The 23,335-nt window shown below is 46.1% G+C and overlaps 1 protein-coding gene across 2 annotated transcripts in view; it reads right to left on the bottom strand.

Annotated features, from left to right (window-relative positions):
• Nucleotides 1-6,987, bottom strand: part of SLC6A20 (solute carrier family 6 member 20) — a 36,551-nt gene extending 29,564 nt beyond the window's left edge. The window contains exon 1 of one of the 2 annotated variants that reach the window (XR_012489589.1): nucleotides 6,714-6,967. Coding sequence is in view for 1 of the 2 variants with exons in the window: in XM_019724056.2 (XP_019579615.2) it covers nucleotides 6,714-6,834 (121 nt within the window). In the remaining variant the exon portion in view is untranslated. Of the gene's footprint in view, nucleotides 1-6,713 lie in introns of both variants that reach the window. The other variant, XM_019724056.2, reaches the window with a different exon arrangement.
• Nucleotides 6,988-23,335: the final 16,348 nt, after the last annotated feature.

The raw sequence follows: 23,335 nt of genomic DNA, 5'->3' as shown, positions 1-23,335 counted from the left end.
AGAGAGCTCTGTCATGCAGAAATAGATGGCAGAGGCACCCATCCAGCCCCGTGTGGCAGTCTGCATTACCCTGGGTGCGTGGGATGTTTATAGTCACAGATTTATTCAGAGGATGTAAAGCCAGCTCTTAGCCTGGTTAATTCTTACTCATCACCACCTCCCCAGCACCCGCCATCACTTCTTGACTGCAGTCTCCTCCATGCTCGTCTTCTTGAGTCCACTCTGCAGCTGTCCCCCTGACAATTTATTCTCAGATCATGTCACTCTCTGCCTCCCTCACCTTCTACCCTCCCACCTGGTCAAAACCCTCTTTGGCTTCTCTTTACAACGAGAATGACATCACATGCCCTCCGTGGCCTCTGAGGATCGAGGAACAGGGCTTCTGTCTTCCTCTCCAAGCTGCTCGCCTCTCTCACGCCATCAAAGTCACATGACCCTTCCTGCTGGTCGGGCCTCTACACGCTTGCCCTTGCTGTTCTCTGCCTGGACCGCTTTCTCCCTTCTTTCCATTCTCCACCAAACCCGGCTTCCTCAGAGTGCCCTGCCTGGTCCGCCTTAGTGAAGCTAGCCCCCATGCCAGAGCACCCTTCTAGCTTCCTACCCTGCTGGTTTTCCTTCGGAACAGTTATTCACGTGAAATTATGCTGCAATTTAGTTGTCTGTCTCCCCCTTCCATGGACCCTCTTGCTCCCTGGTCTGCTGAGAGTAGTGAATGTTGGTTGAATGCAGGAAGGAATCATTCAGGTCTCACTGGACCTTCCATATACATCACTTCCTTCAGGGACCTCTCCAGATCACCCAAAACCAAGTTGGGGTCCTCCTCTCTGGTCTCTGGTCTCACAGTCTTACAGCCCTTGCTCACTGAGTGTCTACTGCTCTGCCCACCCTCACTTCCCTGAACAGTTCATCACGATGGGCAGAGATGGGGTCTGCCTGACTCATGCTTGAATCTCCAGCTCGTAATGCAGCGCCCAGCACAGAGTGTTTGTTGAGTGACTTCCTGATGGTGAATGGTTTGACAGCGGTGGTTCTACTAATGTGGGTGGGTCGTGAGGCTATTACCAGGGAGAGATGACAGAGAGGTTGGGTAAAGTTCAACATATTGTTAAAAACAATGTGTTTTTAAAAACTTCATATAAAATGACTTTCAACTCTGACTTTACTTTGTGTCTGTATTGGGTAAGACACACATTGGGCAAGTCTATATCAGCCCGCACCTCCCTCGGAAAGAAGGATTGGACCTCCAATAACTGCAGATCAAAATAAAAGGAGCACCCTGAGGTATCAGAGCAAATGCCTTCCTCTGACATAGATTTGCTGTGAGAAGCAGAAGGCATTTGTAGGCAGCGTCTAGTACACGATCTCTAAGAGTTCAGAGCACCCTGTGTTTGTAGAACAGCATCAGGCAAGATGAAGACAGGGCAGTTCAAGAAGAAAAGCAATGAAATGAAGATGAAAAAAATACAATGGTTAATTTAAAGCCAATGGAGGCAACAAGTGAAAATATATACGTACAACTTTGAGAAATTATCCTGCAGCCCAGAGGAAAAGGGTAAAGAAGTAAAATTATAAGAGAAGACATGAGGGATGGACAGCAAATCTAAGAATTTTCTATCTGTAGTAAGAACTAAGGCGGAGAGAACACTGCATGTACACAGCAGTTAGAACCCACGAGTCTCACAGTAACAGAGCCTACAAGACATTGCCTGGGTGCGTCACTGCGAGGGCTCACTAGTCCTGGATAAAAGTCATGAAAATCTGTTAAACACCTAGACATAGAACTCACAAATTTAAGGTAAAATTTTCATACAATATCATATAAACTTATAGAAGATCTTTATAGGATACCTAAGAACTAATAAAAAAATAAGTCTGGCTGCAGAATTCTTTGCAAAACTAAAAATCTGAAAAATCTTCACAGAACAGAATAACATCTATAGAGTTTTGAGTAAAAATGATTGTGGCTCATTCATGTGGGATATAAAGGAAAGATATCCTCAGACAGGCTTAAAACATAAACCACGTATGAGTATTCCTGAAAGAATTACTTTCTTTGAACTGTAGCCAATTAGTGTTGGATTACAATAAAGAACTTCAACTTGGAGTTATGTTATAAAAGAACTAATTCGTCGTAAATAAACTAAATAGAATTAATTCTAAAAATAATATTGTTAATATCATTGTAAAATAACCAAAATGAAAAATGTAATTCTTGAATGTGAAGACATGTAATATTAGAAGTGAAATAGTCTTTACCACGTGTCTGAAATATTGGAAGGTAAATGGGAATGAGGAAAAGAGTAAGAAATAAAAGTGTGCTACAGTTTTCAACTTTCATAGGTGATATCAACAGATAACATTTTATGCTTGATACTGATAACTAGAGCAAACAAGTACATTTTTATTTAAAAAATTAAATTAACTACTAGTAGACTAAAAATAGGATTTATACCTTCAAAATCACTTGAAGGAAAAAAGCAAAGGGAATACACTTCATATTGTAAAAGATCAAAATAAAACCCAACAACAACTACAAGAAGGAAACAGCAAGGCAGTACAAACATCGTGAAAAATAACAGCAAACATGACAAGACAATAAATACAAATGGAACAAATTCTTCCACTAAAAGATAATAGTCATTTGCGTTATAATAGTGTAAAACTGTAAATGACTTAAAGTTCCACATTGGAGAATGAGTAAATAAGTCATGTTATATCTGTAAAGGGAATATTATAGAGTTAAGTTCCTATTTTCAAATAATAGCAAATGATCTTGCAACTGATAATAGGTTAAGTAAAAAAAATAGCAAGACACTAAATTACATATAAAAGATGGTTCTAATTTTTTAAAGCAAAAAATGTGTTAACAAGCATGATTCCTGGGTGCTGGAATTTGGGGTGATTTTGTATTTCATTTCTTTGTCGTAGTTTTTAATTTGTATTTTCCTATTTTCTACCATGAAGATGTATTACATTTATAACCCCAAAACACACACAAATATATTATTCGAGAGCGTGATGCTACTTATTTTCCTAATTATCATCGCTAGTACCTTATCTGTTTTCTACATTCAAGAATCTCACCAGAAGAGAAATTCCTCCTGTATGAACTTGACCTCTGTAAGTTCTCGCATCTTGCTCTATCTTTTTGAGACCCACAAAGAGACAAATCAGTCAGCCACTTTCAGGAGAAGGTGAACTCAGGCTTCCCAACTCCTCTCCTCCCTCCATTTATATACCGCTGTCCTCTACAAAGCTCAGTCCCAGGCTGGGTGCTGGCCTGAAGGGATAGGCGTCTAGCGGTGTGTGGGGGCTGGCTCACACCAGCTCGCAAGAGCTACCCTGCACATCTCTTCCCAACCACATCCCAGGACATGACTTTGCTAGTCTGAAATGGGCTGTGGTGGGAGTATGTACACCGTGGTAATCAGCAAATGCTACAAATTAGGTTCTGCACCTCCAGCAAAAGCCAGTTGTTCAACACTTACCAGCACCCCACTGCCTGGTTCCTAGCAGCTGGTGGCCTGGGAGAGGGGCTTCCTCCTAAGCGTGGTCCGTGGACCAGCAGCTTTGATCAGCCTCACTTAGGAGCTTTTCAGAAATGTAGAATCCTGCCCTCAGAATCTCTGGGGGTGGGACCCAGCAGTTTACTAAGACCCTCAGCACCAGAGAGGAGCAGAAGGGACTCTGCGGCCTGAGGGTCATTGTCCTACTGCATAGTCAGATGTCCTTTGATTTTCCCTTCTTTATGGTTTAAATATCACATAGAGAAAATTTAGGAGAAAAAAACCTCACATTTCCCCCAGCCACACAAATGTCCTCGTTTCTCCATGTTTCCTCCATGATTTGAGACATGCTCATATAAAACCCAGTCGTTGGCACATTGATTTTCTACACATTAGCACATTTGTGTCCCGATTCTTCCTGAACGACTTAGACTTGGTGTGATGGCCAAGACCTGACGACTTTTTCAAGAAGAGATTTTGTGCCGTTTCTTCAGCTGCCTTTACCCCGCGTAGCACTAGCATGCTGGACAGAGGTGGTCGGTACTTGGAATGTAATCTGCAGAATTAACATTCCTCGTACTGGGCCTGGCCCGAGAGCGGGAGTGAACCAAGCCTCCCTGATCACCAGCAGAGCCCTCACGGAAAGGAGCACAAGCCCCTAATCCGTTTTATTCTGGGAAATATTTGGCACAGCTTGGCTCTGCAGTTGAGCAACAAGCTCTTTGTTGGCGGGGAGTGGGAGGGTCACAGCTCTGCTTGGAAGGAAGTCACACACCCCTCTGGAGCCTTTTATGATGTGGTTGGTTTATCCTTCAGCTTTAGGTAAAGAGTGGATCTGAAAACTCCCTGGGTTTGGAGGAACATTAATCACTTATTAATAGGCGACACCACTGGCAGCGAAAGGCTCAGGAAAATCATCAGCTTCCCCCCATCATGTACCCTGCGACTTTTCAAAACAGACCTGGCTCGTTCATCCAACAAGTATTTATCGGTGCCTCCTCTGACCTTGTCACTTCACCAAGGCTGGGCTCGTGGGATAGAGAGAAACTCTGGAACAATGTGCTGTCCTTCTGACCAGGTGTTCACTTGGCCAGACAGGTAGTGGAGACAGTGAGTGAGAGCAACTGAGGAACAGTATCATTTGGCCTGGCCTTGAAGGAGGAGTGGGAGTGCTCCAGGCTAACAGCTTCCCAGGGGTACCAACCACCCAACCAATATCCATCATCCATCCATCCACCCATCCATCCACCCATCCATCCATCCATCCATCCATGGTCTCCCCAGGGTTCATTCACTTGTCAACCACCATCCATTCATCTCTCTAACCACCTATCAGTCTAAGTATACTCTGTACCAGGCACAAGATTTCTTTCCTTTTCCTGGATCCTGAAGGTCTCGTGGTTCCCCCAGCAACTCCTTATATCTAGTCTACTTCAGAACTACTCCATCCTACCAGTGTCCACCTGCAGACTATTCAGGTGACGGTGTTGTTAAAAACAAGGATTGAAATAGTCACATGACAGCAAGGCTCACCTGGCCTGATGTTTGGGAAAGAATAAATACATGTATCACCAGTAGGTGTGCTGAACACAGAATGACAAGGAAATCTCATCCTGACAAACAATTATTTCAAAAGGCAGTTATGAAACTGTTAGAGCATATGGCAACATATGCCCTTCACGTAATTATGATGTATTTGTGCCCTTAACATTAAAAAAAAAAAAGACTCAGAATTGGGAATTCACTACTTAAAAAAAAAACCTGTGGATTAACTTTTTCGTCAATTTTTTTTTTTTTTTTGAGCTAGTGGGGTAAAGGGAGGGGGGAACAGTGTTTTAGGTCTTAGTCTTCTTAAATGGGTTAAATTTTGTAAGTACTTTTATCTAACATCTTTCATTGTCCTCTACGGTGAAAACACCATTCATACCACTCATATATATGGAACACCTCTCTCTCTCTCTTTCTCTCTCTCTCACACACACACACACACACACACACACACACACATACACACTACAAAGTAAGCAAAAATCACCCAGAGGTAACTATTGCTAACGCTTTGGTATATATTTTTTCATTCTCTTGTCTCTGTATATTTTAAAACATAATTGAGATCTCCCATTTTATACAGTGAGTTGACACTGACTTCCCCTCCCTCCGTTTAATGTATAAAATGAGAAAATACATACAAATTTTTGTAAACACCGTCTTAATGGCTGCACAGAGCACCAGAGTATGGAGGCTCCATATTTTTGAATCAATCCCCTTTAGTTGAGGGCATAGGACGTTTCCAATGTTTTGCTTTCATTAAAAGGACGGCATACAGACGGTCCTTCTATCGTCCACCTTCTGTCAGAATTCTCATTATTTCCTTTAGGTAGAACTCTAGAAATGGAACAACTGGGAAACTATTTCTTTTAATGCTGAGACTTCAATCCCTATTGCCATATTGTCTTCCAAAAAGGCACTTGGCCTTCAGGGAGACTCTTTGGTATGTCACAGGTGTCCCCAGGGCTCTGAATGTTAAGGGAATGTAGTGTGTGTGTTGCTGTCTATCTAGTGAGCATGCTGTGATGCTTCAAAGGGAAAATTTGTTAAAAAAATAAAAAAGCAGAAATAGAATGATTTGCCTTCCTGCCTTCTGTGGTTTAAACCCAAACCAATCTTTTTATAAAAAAATCTAAAGAAATAGCTCAAGATCTTTCTATCCTGAGTTTCAAATCGTGAAGCCAGGAATATAAGTTTCTGATCGGAAAGTAGCATAACGAGTTTCTGTTGAACAAGACAATTTCCTGCTCAATGTTGACACAAGCATAAGGATTACTCGCTAGAAGTCAGACCACTGCCACCTCTCCTCCTCCCGAGGGAGGGAAATAGGGTCCCCTGTGCCTCTTAGAGAGGCCGCCTGGCCAACAAGGGTGTGGTGGGAGGCTTGGACCCCCTGAAATGGGGTTGGGGGTTGCAGAGAGCTCTGGAGGGCGGCTTTGGATAAGAGCTCCGGCCGTGGCCTGTGATGCCCTGGGTCCGATTCCCGGCTCTGTAACTCTCTGAGCCTCAGTTTACTGGTCTAGAATATGGGACCAATCCCAGCGCGCACCCCAGGCACGTCAGGACTGAATAGCATTCGGCACGGAGAGCGCCGACGATGGGCGCAGACACGGGGCGGGAGCCGGAGCCGCGCCGCGCCGCCCGGGCGCCCGCACTCACCTCCGCCGTACATCTGGCACAGGTAGGGGAAGCGCCACACATTGCCCAGGCCCACGGCATACGAGATGCAGGCGAACACGAACTGCAGCGGGTTGGCCCACAGCGGCCGCGCTTTCTCCATGGCCCCGGAGCTCGCGCGCTCGCTTCCCGCTGGGGCGCCTGCTCCGCTGTTTCGGTGCCCGGCAGCCAGGCGTGCCGTCCCGCCCCGGCTCGGCCTGGGGGTGGCCCCGCACCTTCGCCGCGCCCGCTCGCCCGCTTTTTAATTGCTAATCTCATTAACGGCGCGCCCGTCGGAGGGGCGAGGCTGGTAAATGGATGACGGCGAGCCCCACCCCGCCTGGCAGCCGCGGCCCGGAAGGCGCCCGAGATTGCGGGGTACAGGGCGGCGCCACGTCGGGGCCTGCCTGCTGGTGAGCTGTGGAGTTCCTTGGAGTGGTCGGGCTCCCTCAACCCATCATTTATTGAGAGCCTACTGTGTGCCAGGCTTTGTCTGGAGACAGGGCTGTGAAGAACACAAACACCCTCAACCTTCCTGGCGCTGACATTGCAGTAGAGGGACACACTAAAGAATTGGACTAGATAAAACGTCCCATTTTCAGCTATTTTTGACCCACGGAATGGACAATTTCATACAGTTCATCGTAGTCCAAATATAAGACCGTGAGATGCATGAAAGTCAAGTAAGGCAAAGCAAAGGGGTTAGCAGTTGCAGGGGTGGCCTGGGTGGTCAGGGAGGGCGTCCCAGAGGAGGAGACATGACATTTGCTCAGAGACAGGAAGCAACCGAGGGACCCCCTTCCCCATGCAGAGGAAGAGTGATTCAGGCAGCCCGGTTTCAGTCAATCGACTCAGCAGATGGGCTCTGTGTGCCTACTGTGTGCAGGGCAGGGAGTCTGGCTCTGTAATGCCCCATGAGGCCAGGAATCGGGTTTTGAACAATTGCTGTGGGGGACTTTTCTGCTCAGGCCAGTATAAGGGCCAGATATTCTGATTCATTAGGCTCGGGTTGGGGCCTAAGAAATCTCATATTTCTACCAGTCTTGCAAAGTGACTTGGTTCCAGGTGGTGACTAAACAGGCGCTGTGGAGTAATGCAGGATCTGGCTTTGAATCTCAGCTCTTCCACTGACTTAGCTGTGTGATGTTGGACAAGTCACTTAACCTCTCTGAGCTTCTGTTTCCTCATCTGTAATGGAAACAAATATTTCCCCCTTCCCAAGGGCTCATGTGAGAATTGATAGCTCACTACATGGCACATAGTAAGTGCCCAGTAAAGACGCCATTATTATAAGTCCCCAATAGATTGCATGAATGCATGGGTAACACACTAAGTAAGTTAATAATGATGACACACTTTGAGCAGTGCCTGGTACATAGTAAGAGCTAAAAAAATGCTTGGTAAGTAATTAAATAAAATTTGAAAGAAACAAAGCTGAGTTGCTAGTGGTGTTGCCTCAACTCTTACATGAAGCCAAAATGAAATCACCAGTCTGGGACAGTCCCTAACTGGGCTTTCCCCGAAGTTCCTGCCTGGCTGGTGGCAGAGGAAAAAGGGAGGTCTGGTGAGGAAGGTAGAAGCTCCTCAAACATACTACCTGTCCTTGAACTTTTTACTTTCAAAAAGCAAAGCAGAAAAAGTCCACAATCCAGCAGGAGAAACTATTTTGAGTTTTAAACTTTGGATTCTAGATTTTTTCCCCCTACCCCTTGTCTTCTCCCTAAAGGAACCCACCATCCTGGTTTGCCATAGGTTAGTTTCAGCTGCTTTGAGCTTTACATAAATGGACTTATACAGTATGTGCTCTTTCATGCCTGGCTTCATTTGTGGGGTTCATTCATGCCCTGGGGTGCAGTTGTAGGTTGTTCTTTTTCACTGCTGCATAGTATCTGCATAGTATTCCATGGTATGAATACACTCATCTGTGACCAATGGAGGTTTGTGTCGTATCCAGTTTGGGGCTCTCTTGGGGCTCTTATGAATGAAACACGTATTTGGGTGGATTCATACACTCACAAATTGCCCAACTGTTTCTAGAGAGGTTGTACCAGTTCACACTCCCACGAGTTTCGGTTGCTCTGCATTGTCATTGACACCTATCATTCTGTTTTTAAAGTTGTACCCAGTCTTGTGGGTGTATAGTGATAGTTCATCATTGTGTGGCTTTTAATTTTAACTTTCCTAATACTACTAAAGCTGCATACCTTTTCCTAGGCTAATTGGGTCCTTTCCCTAGGCTAACTGGGTCATTTGGATGTCCTCTTGTCCTGCATGAAGAGATCTGTTCAAGACTTTCAAGCCTTTTGCCAGTTTTTAATTGGCTTGTCTGTCTTTTTCTTCTGACTTATGTAGTTCTTTCTATAGGACACAGCTCCCTGGCCCATGCTGGTATTATGAGCCTTGTGGTTCCCCAGGCTCAGGCTCACGCTGACCTCTGGCTGCTCATGGCAGCCCAACTCCAGGGATAGCCGTTGTTCACAATCTTAGCTGTAGAGGGCGCAGCTCACTGGCCCATATGGGAATCGAACCTGCGATCTCGGCATCAGGAGCACGGTGCTCCAACCACCTGGCTGGCCCTCTTTCTATATTCAGTTTCATGTATTACACGTTTCTTCTCTCAGTTTGTGAGTTGCCTTTTCAATCTGTCAGTGGTGTTTTCTGATGAACAGACGTTCTTAATTTTAACAAAGTCCAATTTACCAATGTTTTCCTTCAGTGTTCTCCTTTAGTTTTTTAAAATGTCCTGTTTCAGAAATTTCTCCCTTATCATCGCCAAGGTCATGAAGATATTCCTGAGAATTTAAATGTGTGGCAGAGCCTGTCTCAGCAATCCATAGTTAAGGCTGCTTTTGTAACGGTGTTGGATAATTTAGACGGAGGTGTATTGCTGCCTTCAGCTCTCTGCTTGGCACCTTCTCATTCTCACAAATGAGAATTTCCTAGCCGGCCCCTGGCTGTGCGGTGGCATTCAGGAATTGGGCACCTCAGAGAGATGCCTCGCTCAGTGGTCTGTCACCTGGAAGAGGAGGCTGCCTGGAGTTTGTCGGTGTGCCACAGGCAAGGTCCCTCTTCAATTCCCTACCCCAGCGGGCATCCTCCACTCATAGGACCAGGTTCCCTGGAGCCTGTCCAGGGTGTGTGGCCTCAGTGGAGGCCGTGGGCAGCACTGAGGGACATCCCCTGGTAGCCCCATAACAGGACTAAGTCTTCAGGGGCAGATGCTCAGGGCTTTCCATGCCTTCCTGAAACCCACCTGATAGCTCTCATCTGAGCAGACCAGTTGTGCTGCTGTGGCTGCGAGAAGTGGAAAGAACAGGCCTGGGGAGGGTGAGTGTACTTCCACAGGGAGCCGGCAAAGCAGGGAGTGGAGATGAGTGGTGGTGGGCCCGAACGTCATTATATTGAATTTCCACCATTAGCTATGCAATGGACACAGATTAGGAAGTGGTGGGTGCGGAGTATTTATTACCTCTGTTTTGAATCATTTGTTAGTTTATATAACTTAATTTTTAATAATGGCCCTGTTTAACAATCAGTTCACAAAATTCCTGAAAATGTACCAACTGGCACTCACCAGCCAGTAGGGAATGGCTCCAGCACTCCACAGGTGCTTGGGGCTGGGAAGCAACCTCTGTGTGGCAGGGCCGAGGGGAGCGAATTCAGGTTTCAGAGGTGTGGTGCCCACGGGGTGGCAGGGTGGTCAGCTTATCGGAGCCTCTCCTGCATTCTCCCCGGGAGAAATCTTCCTGTGCACCGGCCTGTCCCATCTCACTGTGCCACATGTCAATCAAGACACAACTCCCCAAAGGATGGCAGGAGTTATCTGATTTCCCGGAGAGGGTGGAGAAAGTTGCATGTGTGTGCTCATGGCCCGGTGCCAGGATTCCAGGTTCTTACCCCACCAATTAGGGCCACGCAGCTTTCAATGCGGTGCTCCCCCTAGTGGTCCCGCCGACACAACCCCCATCCGTGGCTCCCAGTTCCCACAAGATAAAGTCCAAACGCCTCAGCCCGGTTGGTAAGGCCCTAAGGAATTTTTTCTTTTTTAATTGGATCCTGAGGAATTTGACCCTTGCTCACCTAGGTTCCAGGAGAATCTAGACTTTTCATCTTCCGGGAAATGCTGTGCCTTTTTATACTTCTGGGCAGTTCCCTCAGCCAGGAACACCTTCTCCCTTCTGGACCCAGGAAAAGCCTATCCGTTCTTCCTGACCCAGATGAAATATCACCCCTTTAAAGAAGCCCCAGCACCCTATCTCCAGCCTGAGTCTATTGCCCCCACGCCTTGGGTGTATGTCTGGTTTATAACGCTTTGAGTGTTGCCTTTTCACAAAGAATGCAGATATGTCCCCCCTCTGGTCTGTGGCTGGCAGCGTGTCCTATGCATCCTTTCTTCTGGGCGCCAGGCTCGTGGTTGAGTCTCAATAAAAGGTAGTTGATAAATGAAAAGCCTGCTGCGGAATCTGAGCGCTTAGGGATACATTTATCCTTATTTTCCACAGCATGGACAGCCTGCGACTGTGTATTTCAGAATGTTTCCTCGGGCTTTCAAGTTTTTATTGCCCACCTACTGTGTGCCAGGAGCCTGCTGGGCTGGCACTCCGGGCAAACCTCTGGACAAGACTGTCCTCCCTCCCTGCTGCCCAAGGTGCCTGCTCACTCTCCCTCTGGGAGCACAGAGACACACAGTGCCAACAGAGCGGAACCACAGGGAGGAGATTCTGCAGAGGACACGCTGGGGCTGCCGGGGGGACTGGCCTAGCTCAGTGAAGAGGAGAGTCCTCCAAGAGCCCCGGGGGAGCCCCTGCCTCAGGGCTGAGTGTTTACATATGTGCACATGTGTATATGCTGTCTATGTATGTGCATGTGTGTGTGTGTGTGGGGGGGTACTGAGGAGGCAGGAGTGTCCCATCACTTTCCTCTGACACCTGGGATTCTCTTTGCTGCAAGTGAAATGTCTGGCCTCCAAGCCATGGAGTCTCGGAGCTGCAGGGCCCCTTCAAGCGCTGCTCCTCAAGCGTCAGTGTGCCCACAGATCCCCTGGGGGCTTGTGAAAATGCAGAATCTGCTTCAGTAGGTCCAGGATGGGGCTTGTGATTCTGCATTCCCACAAGCTGCCAGAGGATACCATTGCTGCTGGTCCTAGCACCCCAGCCCCAAATCCAGCCCTTCAATGGGTCCCATTACTCCAGCCATGGCTGCCATTTTTTCGAACCACCATTTTTGCCGTGTGTGTAAACCACATGGACTATTATTTATTTATTATTTTCTTTTAAATTAATCCCCTTTTCTACTTAAATATGTTTGAACTTGAAACTTTAAATCACTACCTACGTGTAAAGCTAGTGTTTTTCTAATGCATGTTAAAATAAGTCGATAAATATTAAAGTTTAAAGTGTCTGTCTATAGCGCCCCCTTGAACCACCTCATGTGGTGCGTGTACCATATTGGGTACCACGGGCCTCACCCACAAACTGTGCCCACAGAACCCTAGAATCCCAAGGCTGAGGGTGACCCAAGCAGAGTAGCCCCATCACGATGTCTTTATATATTGTGTTTGTGTGGAATCTTTTTTTTTTTTTTTAAAGATTTTATTGGGGAAGGGGAACAGGACTTTATTGGGGAACAGTGTGTACTTCCAGGCCTTTTTTCCAAGTCAAGTTGTTGTCCTTTCAATCTTAGTTGTGGACGGCGCAGCTCAGCTCCAGGTCCAGTTGCCGTTGCTAGTTGCAGGGGGCACAGCCCACCATCCCTTGAGGGAGTCGAACCAGCAACCTTGTGGTTGAGAGGACGCGCTCCAACCAACTGAGCCATCCGGGAGCTCAGCGGCAGCTCAGCTCAAGGTGCCGTGTTCAATCTTAGTTGCAGGGGGCGGAGCCCACCATCCCTCGCGGGAGTCAAGGAATTGAACTGATAACCTTGTGGTTGATAGCCCACTGGCCCATGTGGGAATCGAATGCCCCACTGGGCCCTGTCTTTGACCCTCCCTGTTTCCTCAGTGCCTCCCTCTGGCCTGGACCTCACGGTCGGCCAGTTTCACATATTTCTCTCCTACCCACCTTTGTCCCCCGTCCTTTCGCAGTCTCTCAGCCTTGTGCCACCAAAACTTGAGGCTCTCTGGGCTCCCTGGACTGCTGTTAGGGCTTCTGGAAAAATCTCACAGAGCTGTGCTTGGATCTGCTGCAAGCACAGGTCGTGAGACCTCAGCAGGGCTGCTGCTGCTTGTGCCTTTCAGGTCCCTCCCCGCTTGAGGTCTTGTGGCCCTGGGCCAGGTTCCAGCCCTTCTCCATGTGCCTCAGACCTCCCTTTCCATCCCCCTCACCCCACTGATCGATTAACAAAGGTCCCGAGAAGCCTATGGACAGCCAGACAGCCAAAGGGTACCCCCTCCAGGCTGGGCACCCCTGCAGTTCACTGTCCCTGCCAGGTTCCCTGGGCATGGCCCACTCCCTCCTGGGGCTCTGGCAGCTCTCCCACTGCCATCCCTGCTCTCCCGACATTGCTGATTGTGTGTGTGTGTGTGTGTGTGTGTGCGTGTGTGCACGCCACATTCTCTGCCTCCGTGCTTCGTCACACCATTCACCCCTTTACCTCTTATAAGGGAGGAATGTGGCACCCAGACCTAAATGATAATGAATGCACTCTGTCCAGTGTACTTGTGAACATGAGCCGTCCTTTCTCTTTTCCTTCTGTTATGATGGAGGGCCCCTCTTTCTTGCTAAGCCCCCCTCCAACCACAGGACTGTGTGTGCCTCCAGCTTCCTCTGTGACCTCACATACCCAGGCTGACACTAAGTATAGTCATCTCAAGGTAAAGATTAGATGACTTAACCTGAGGATATCCATATTGTTAGTTTATGGGGAAATTTGAAAAATGATGTTAATGAGTAGAAAAAAAGACATATGAACTATAGTCTTTTCTTACTTTTCATAGTGAAATATAATACACGTACAGAAAATTGAACACTCAAAAATCTACAACTCAAAAATTATCATCTCTCCCAGGCCAAGAAAGGGATTGCTAGTGCCCAGAAATCCTCTTCAACCTACCCTGACTTTCAGAACCCAACCTTCTCCGTGTAGAAGAAACCTCCATGCTGACAGTCCTGTCCTTGCTGTTCTGTATGGTTTTACCACCAAAACATGAATCCCTAAACACTACCCTTTAGTTTAGTTTTAGCTGTGCTTGAACTTTATATTATGGGAAAATGTAGTGGCTATTCTTTGGGGTCGGACATTTTTTGCCTTACATTGTTTTTTTTTAAGTTTCATCCAAGTTGGTGTGTGTAGCTGTAGACTTTTTTTTTTTTTTTTTTTTTCACTCTGTTGTATTCCCTGTGTGGTTATAACAACAGATCATTTATCCATTTTACTAATGATGGACATTGGGATTATTTATGGGTTCTGGCTGTTTTGAAGAATGCTGCTCGGGACATGCTGGAACATATATCCTGGTAAACATGTGCAAGCATTTCTATGGTTGGGATTGCTGAAACAGTGTGTGTGTATTTTCAACTTTGCTAGATAATCCCTGAAGAGGCTGCATCGATTCACATATGTGTATCAGTACTCCCCAGCAGCCTGAGAGTTCTAGTTGCTTAATTTTGCATAGTCTGATGAAAGCAAAAAAGGGGGGAAAAGCGTTATTAAAAATTCAGAATAAAAAAACGAAAAATAAGATAGGGGAAATAAGTCCAATATATCAGTAATTACAGTAAATATAAATGGATCAAATGGACCGGGTGAAAGACAGAGACTATAAGACTGGAATAAAAAATTCAGTTACACGCCATTTAATAGATACATACCAAACAGTAAATCAAAGAAAAATTTATAGTAAGATGATGAAAAGAATATACCAGGAAAATGTTATCTAAAATAAGCCAAAGAGAGCTGTATGATACCAGACAAAATAGGTTTTAAACCAGAAAGTGTTATTGGTGACAAGAAAGACATCTATCACTAGAAATATAGAATATTCTCAAAGTTCTCAACTAATAAAATAGCTTCAAAAGACAGGAAGCAAAAAATTGATAGGACTACAAGAAGAAACTGACATATTTGTCATCATGATGGAGATTTCTGTACTTCTCAATTCACTACTGATTGAAGCATGAAATAAAAAGTAAAGAACAGGGAATGAAAAATGATATAGATTATTATAATAAGAACTAAATGAAACTTCTAGAAATGCAAAATGCAATAATTGAAATTTTAAACTCAATGAATGGGTTTAAAAGTGGATGAGGAGAGAATCAATGAACTCAACGATATGTCAGAAGACATTTTCTGGAACATTGCACAGAGAGATAAAGAGACAAAAATATGGAAAGTGTTAAGATACATAAATAAAATATCTAGGGCAATAAAACCAAATATATGATTATCCAAAATTCTAGAAAGAGAAGAAAGAGAGACTGGGACAGAGCAATATTTAAAGTACCAAGAGCTCAACACTTTCCACCAGATTCATGCAGCCCAATGAATCCTATGTAGGATTAAAGAAAATAAAAGGGACATACATCAAGATGCATCCAGAACATCATGGTGAGCCCTTAATCCATGCCAAAGGTCTCACTGCAGAGGAGTGTTTAATTTGTGGGGTTTGGGGAAAATAAGTTAGAACTTAGATAAGTAGAATAGCAAGTAATTTAGAAGAGCGATAAGAGTTAAAACGTTCCAAGGAGGTGAGTAACTTTAGACTTTGAAAATACGCAAAGTGAAAATTTCAAGTTGTCCTCCTCAAATGCTTTTTATAGCTCTCTAGAATCTAACCAGGGTTCCTACAATGCATTTGGTTGTTATTAAGAGAGGTGCATTAGGACAGTTTGCCCAACTTTTTATTTTTATGACATTAACTTTCTGAAGAGACCAGACTAATTGTACAAATTGCAGAATATCCTAGATTCAGGATTTGTCTAATTGTTTCATTGGGGGAGTTCATTTAACACTGCCTTTCCCCCCTGTAACTTGCAGAGAATATGTTCAACTTAGTCTAACTTAGTCTTTATATGGTGTGTGTTTATATATTAGAGCACTGTATATGCACTTAGGCAATTATCAGTATTTGTATTAATGAACTTTTGGGGAAAAATGAGTGTGTAATCCTTCTCAGTTTACATCTGAAAAATGAGAGACAGTATCAACCTTCTCCACTGAACACTTCAAGCAATGTAGACTGTCTGGTAAATCTAACAAGAGGCAGAGAGGTCCCCAGGATGGTGACTAACTGCTGGGCATACCTGAAGGCAGGGTGGCTGCACAGATCTGGGACGAGGGTGGCAGCTGCTGGCTCTTTCTCTGTTTCTGGCTCTGCTTCTGCTGTGAGATATGAGAAAACTAATGGGACACAGATGACTTTAATGGCAGCCTTAAGAATGAGAGAAAAGAAAATGATAAATCTAAGGCTTGAAGACAAAGAAGGCTTAACCAAAAATCATGTAGGGAAGTGCAAACGTACACATTTATGGACTTTACCAGTACGTACTGGTGAAAACTCAGGGCTTCATGAGACTTGGAGGAAGGTCAAAGAAAATCATAAATTTAATATACTGTGCCCTCTTCTCCATGTGCGCACTTCCAAAGGGCAACTATTTCAACAGAGCAACCTGAATACTGATGCTTATGTTGCCTGAAGGAACTAATTTGGGTAAACAACACCAAGAGGCCATTGTTCAGAAGGCCATGGACGGATCCTGAGATTATAGGCTAAGCGAAATGAGTCAGACAGAAAAAGTTGAGAACCATATGATTTCACTCATATGTGGGATATAAAACTGAAAGCAACAAACGAACAAGACCAAGCAACAAACAAAATCTCATAGACACAGAAACACTATGGTGGTTACCAGAGGGTAAGGGGGGAGGGGGGTGGCAGAAGAGGGTAAAGGGGGTTAAGTAGATGGTGATGGAAGAACTGACTCTGGGTGGTGAACACACAATGCAGCAAATAGATGATGTATTATAGAATTATACACTTGAAACCTCTATAACTTTACTAACTAATGTCACCCCAATACATTTAATAAAACTTAAAAAAAATAAAAAGCTCCAAAAATAAAATGGAACACACAGGCTTTTTTCAGGTCAGAGAGAACAGATGCAGAAATGAGCTTATTTGGAAAACACTGTGGCTTCTCCCCACGACCACTCAGCTGACCACCCGCATCAGGGAGACGCAGCCACGCGCTATGAAAACCCTGGGGCCGAGAGCAGTGATGAACTCTTCTGTACTTTTTGTTGGTGTTGGCTGAATTTATTTCTTCACCTCAAATACTTTTGCTGGGAACAAGCAATCAAGACCAACTGGAAGGTGTAATCTGGCGGAGAAAAACAGACGGAGCCCTGTGAAAATATTTTCAAGGGTCAGCGCACTTCGGCCATGCTGTCTCAACTAGTGGCCCCCTGAGGCCTTCCACTGTGTCCCGCTGTGCTGTTTTGTGCTTGTTCTTTCCTTTCACAACAGGAGAAGCCCTGTGAATCCCCCTCTGCCAGAAAACACACAGGCTACATTACACAAGCTCCACAGTTGGAATGATGTTGGATTTCTCCTGCCTGTCTATACTCATAATGGGGTGTATGGATAAGCCTGGGCGTCGCTGGGGAGCTGGTGGGAAATGCAGACTGGCACCCCCCTCCTCAGGCCTGTTGAGTCAGAACCTCATTTTACCAAGACCCCCCAGGGCACTTGTAGGCTCGTTGAAGTCTCAGGGGCACACTGGGTTCCTCGACCGGGCTGCATGCACATCACAATCACATTTGGAGCTTTAGAAACAAATGCAGAGGTCCCAGTGAACCACTGTACTTGCTTGAGTCTCTTGAATGTTTGCTTTCAGGAGGTGCCTGGTGGCTGGCACAGGCTATGTTTTCCCAGGAGAGGAAGAGCCCTACCACCAGCTCTGCACTCATTTTATTAACGTCTGCAGAATTCCCCTCCACGTCCCAGTGTCCCCAAGGCCCCTTGTGAATAGTCCACTTCTGTCTGCCTTTCCACCTTTTAAATCTCTTCCCTAAAATATACTCAGAGTTAACAGAAAAAAAAAATCTTCAAGATAATTTTGTTGTACATGCAACACAAATTTCTTCTCATGAACTTGAGGAGCTCCAAGTCTATTCCCTGCTTGCCAAGGTGCCACATTGCCTGGAAAGAGCTCCAGAGCTCCTGGGGAGTGGTTTGGCTAAATCGATGCCTGGCTGTGTCACACAGCATGCCATGCTTCCAAAACTCCCCTGCTGACTTTCTGCTTTCCATTTCCCAATATACAACCTACCCTGAATCACATTTTATCATGGTTGGCCATGTTTTGCTTTCATGTATTCAGTACTTTATAAATTGTGACATACAGCACAATTACAGAAAAATACATGCACGTGTAACACACGACTGTCAGGCGACTGCCCGTGGAGCCAGGGCCTAAGGGAAGAAATAAACGATTGCCAGCGCTCAGGTGTGCACTCCATCCCAGCCATTCCCGTTTCTTCAACCCCACCGCCAGCCGGAGAGTAGCTCTACCCTAACTTTGATGAAAACGATTTCTTAGCCCTTATGATTGTTTTTTTTCTTTTAAGTTCAAAGGTTGTCTTTGTGTGTGTGTGTGGTTCCGTTGTGATCTCCGGCTGCCGCCAGCCCCGAAACACAAATGTCCGACCTCGGTCATGCAAGGAAAGCTTGGCTGGGTTAGCCTGGCAGTTGCCTGGGGATACTGGTAGTTATTCATTATGCTGATGCGCCTCACCCATGCTGCCCACTAGCTAGCTGTTCTTTTCTTTAAGATGGGCTTAATTCTGATAACAGATCACTGATTTTACTTGCGAAGTGGAGTGAACGCTGGTTAAAGTATTTGAAGGGTTAGTTGAATATTAATCAGTTATTGATTCAAAACCACTCTTAGTGGCTTTCAGCTGCTTTACAAAGGAGGCAAATTCCAGACCAATTTCTCCCATGAATATTGATACAAAAATGCTAAATAATATATCAGCTCATAGGAAGCAGCGAGGTATAAAAGGACAGTCCATCGTGACTTTCGCGGGGCAGGCCCCTCGGGAGGTGGTCTCTGAGACGGAGAGTGGAGTGCAGGGTATCGATTAGGGGTGCCCTTGGGAAGGGAAGCAGGCAGGACTGGGCAGGACCAGTGGCATGGCTCTTGACCTTGAGGGCACTTCTGAAGATGACATCTACTTCAGCACAGTCCCACCCTGGGGCGAGAGGGCCCGGCCTATATACTTCTCCATTGACAGTCGTTGGGTGCAGTCATCCTGAAGTGGGGTGTAAATGTGGGCAAGGTTGTTCTCTTTAGCTGGGCGGTCTGCAAAAGAACAGCTGAGGGCTGATGGCCAGCGATACCTCCCTAGCGGGGGCCATTGTCCTTTGCTCCTGCAGGGGGTTACCAAGCACGCAGCAGCAGGCAAGGCGAGGCAAGGCCTCTGGGTCAGATGGTAACAATACAATGAGCCACTTTTAAGTTCAGGCAATCAAAGGAAGAGAGGAAGCTAAAGGTGCCAGCTCTCTGGGTCCTTCTCCCATGTACCAAGAAGGATGACACCGAAACAAAAGGGGCAGGATGACTGCAATGCAAGCTGTGGGATACTGTGTTGCTGAAAAGCCAAGCCTAGACTGCACTAAGCAGTTTTATATTCTGCAGGTCTATCCTGAGCTTTTCAAAACATCATCAGAACTCTCCTGGGGAGATAAGGAGGTGCGTGGGAGACGGCCTTAGAGCTGTTCCTCACGCCGTCTGGGAGAATCACAAGGCGTTCTGTCAAGACTCAGAATAGGTGTGGTTCAACCCTTGCCTGCACGGCCTGTGTGCAGGGTGACTACAGCACCCAACACAGTGACCACGTGGAGTATGTGTCAGGACTCCAAGGACAGTTTAGCATTCGAAAATTAAGTGTTGTAATCCACAACATCAATAGAGAAAAACTACATCATCTCAATAGATGCAGAAAAAATATTTGGCACAATTCAACACCCATTTATAATTTTTATAAATGCTCTTAGCAAAGTGGGAATAGAAAAAACTTCCTTAATCTAATACAGAATATTGCAAACATTATCCTCATTGGTAACATATTTAGTGTTCCCCAGAGATTGGGATCGAGGCAAGGATGCCCTCCTTTACTACTTCTGTTCAACATTGGACTAGAGGGCCCAGCCAGTGTAATAAGGCAAGAGAAGTAAATCAAAGGCATAATATCTCACTTATCCAAAATTATTTACCTGAACCTGCAACTACCTGAAACAAAGTCACTCACCTAATATTCTCTTATAATCTAATACGGAACTGCCAAGATGCCACCAGTCTCTGCACTTCACTCACAGAGGAAGAGTCCCTTCAGCCCTCACTCTGAGGATGCGTGTAATTCTAATAAGCCCATGTCACTTCAGAAATGGCAACAGATTGGCACACTGATCAAAACCATGGTCAACTACCAGCCTGATAGGAAAGGACATGGGTGGACATGTGTAAACCATAAAAAGCAGACGTAATAGTTCAAAAAACAGTGCTTGCAAACCTCTTTATTACAAAGGCAAACAGCTCTCCACAAGTCAGCAGCCCTTGAGACTACAGTGGTCTAGGCCACCGTTAAAAGTATCAACGATTGCTGTCATCGATCATTGGCACCTGCAATAGTGTAATACGGGAGTGACTTTGGGTCATTAGGAAAAGATGAAATCATGCTTATGAGGAAAGAAATTATGTCCTGTATTAAAGGTTTGTCTTACAGATGACTTTAAAGACGTTTCGGTCACTTACATGGAGAAATTTTAGTAGGAGAAAATTAATTTATAGGAAAGACCTGATTTTTGACAACGTACTCAAGGTGTGTCATGGCTGAAGCAGTGCTTGTGCAGGAGACAGAAGTTCGGTTTCACAAACATTGTGATGGAGCACCTATAATGGCCTGATACTTGAGTCGCTAAGATGGGGTCTGGCCTGTACTGAGTCCAGGGGTATTCTTCTTTCCAGAGCTGTTACTATTTAAAGGCCATGGGAGCACACTGGGCTGTAAAGACCGAGCGGGGTTTGTGATTTCTTCTAAGTTAAGCTCACCCTTTGATAAGTAAGTGCTGACAGCATGTACGGAATGCCCATTGCATTTACTCTTTTGTCTTCTCAGTTCATCGTGGGACCACATGCTATTGGTGGCCCAGCCATATCCACTGACCCTACCCTGGAGGTGGTCAGCAGAAGGTCCTCTGTATCTCTGCTCTTGGGGACCTCTCTGAGAGTTAACAGCCCAGGAGCAACATTCAACCCGATAAACGGGGCGTTGGATGATGCCCTTGCCTCCTCACTCCTGAGTGGGACTGAGCGTGGTGGTCCACAGTGACGACCTGCTCTTTAACACACCCTTTTTCAGCTTTTTCCCCTTTCCTGCCTCATGCTCCCACGCCCTCACCATGCTTCCTGGAATCACCTCCCAAGTAAACCTCTAAAACCAAAATCCTTGTCACAGGGCCCGCTTTTAGGGGAGCCCAGCTAAAACAGTTAATGCCTGAAGTGGCCCTAAAAGTAGTCCCTCAAGATGAAACACTGGATGCCAGCCAGGTGACAAGATCCTGTTGCTGATGGTAAGTGTGGTGGTGACAAACGCTCACCGGGGATGGACTGGGGTGGAGGAAGAGATTGGCAGCCTCTGATTAGCCAACCATCACATCAGGAGAGGCCGTGACAACTAGAATGCCGCATGGTAGCAGTTAAAGGGCCCCACGTCTCCTCCATGCGGAGGACAGAATGTGCGGAGAATTAGGCAAGATTGGGTCACAAGGTGGTGCAGTTACAAAGGGGACAAAATTCACCCCTAGGAAGTGTCCTTTGCTTAGATCAGCGCTCTGATTAGGAAGGAAGGGGACTCTGAGACATGAGATGGGCCCATCTGGGCAGACGCCCTCAAGAACCTTGACGCCCCAGACTCCCCTGAACCCTTGGGTCCAGCAAGTGGCTCGCTCCCCCGTGCTAGAGAAGAGCAGCCTCCCCTCACCTAGAAATCACTCAAAGGCTTCTCTTGAGAGAGAAGCCTGGGAAGGTAACCTTTGTCCTTCCGAAGATCTGGCCCCACTTCCACTCATTATTCCTAAACCAATAAATAAGAGCAACTCCCAGTATGGCCTGTGTAGAGAAATACTGTCCTGCTTGGAGAGGAAATGAGTTCTTCCCTCAGAGAGCTGAAGAACCTGGCTAAGAGGACTGGCAGGAATGGGGAGGGCACGTGTGGACCCAGACCCTGACAATGTTGGTTCAGTGGGAGTGGGACAGAAGCGATAAGGAAGAGTTTATGGATACGGGGTTCTCTTCTGTGACTTAGGATTTGGTTGACAAAGACATGTGAAGCCAGTCCTAACACACTGCTGCAATGGCTCCTTGGAGATCAAGGAGGATGGTGGACTCGAAATGAGCTGGAGATTCCATAACCGCCTGGCAGAGTACTGGGGAGGGATGGCACGCCAGAGAGCCCACCATGGGCAGAGGCCACTCCTTCACGGGAACAATAAGGAATGCAGCGTACATTAGCACTGCACAGTCAGTGGTGGCTGTCTGTTGGCCAAAGTTGACAAGAGGAGATGCTGGTACATCGCTGGGCTCCCAAGGGTCAGGGGATGGGATTCCAGAACAAGAGTCTAATGGCAGCATGTAGCCATTAGAGAGAAAAATGAATGCAATAACCTAATGGGCTGCAAGGCCAGAGAGCAACCGGGGGGCCGAGGCTCAGTGGCTAAGAGATTCTGGTGTTTCCAGAGAGGAGCTGAAGGGGCCACCGATTACGCTATTGTCTGAGTTATGGAACTAAACCAAACAAGCAGCTGCTGAGTGACTCACTGATATCAGCCACCACAGTGGGAAACCATGATCTCTCATACAGTTCCCAGACCTGGGTCAGTTCTCAGTTCCAGAGCCATCGATTGAAAGGCAGGCTGGGTCCTCTGAGAAGGACCCCACAGCACTATAGCAATCACATCAATAAATACTTCCCCAATCTTTCTCAAAGAGCTCTGTGGCTACTTATTAGAGTAGCTGTACATGGAGAAAGTGGAAAAGACACCTTTCAAGAGCAGCTGGACACACCCAGGGGATACAAAACACCATCATAGCCCCCTTGTTAGAGTGGAGCCATAGAGGAGCCAAGCAGTCAATAAAGTTCTGGCCCAAATCCATCTTATAATGGAGCCAGTGAGTCTGTGGATCCATCCTGTGGTTATTTCCCCAGCTCCAGAGTAGATATTGGATGAGGGTACTTAACTGACAGACCCTTCCACTGGTTGCTTGATCTGAGGAGTTAGAGCCATAATGGCAGAAAAGGCTTATTTTAGGCTCAAAATGCCTTTCCTGCCCTACCATCCCACCTGGCCCAAAACAAAGGCAACACCATGTCCAAATGTAATGGCAGAGATTCCCATGATAGCCATGAACTAACTCCTGCAAACAAAACGAAAAGAACAAAACCCACCAAAACAAAATTAAAAAGCTAATTGGGGCAGACAGGTGGCTCAGTTGGTTAGAACGCGAGCTCTGGGCAATGGGGCTGTTGGTTCGATTCCCACACGGACCAGCGAGATGCGCCCTCCGCAACTAGAATGAAGACAATGAGCTGCCACTCAGCTCCTGGGTGGCCAGATGGCTCAG

Source organism: Rhinolophus sinicus, linkage group LG10 (genome assembly GCF_036562045.2).
Source record: "Rhinolophus sinicus isolate RSC01 linkage group LG10, ASM3656204v1, whole genome shotgun sequence".
In the NCBI taxonomy this organism is placed as follows: Eukaryota; Metazoa; Chordata; class Mammalia; order Chiroptera; family Rhinolophidae; genus Rhinolophus; species Rhinolophus sinicus.
Note: the sequence above shows the minus strand (reverse complement) of the source record. Positions and strands in the feature narration are given on the sequence as shown.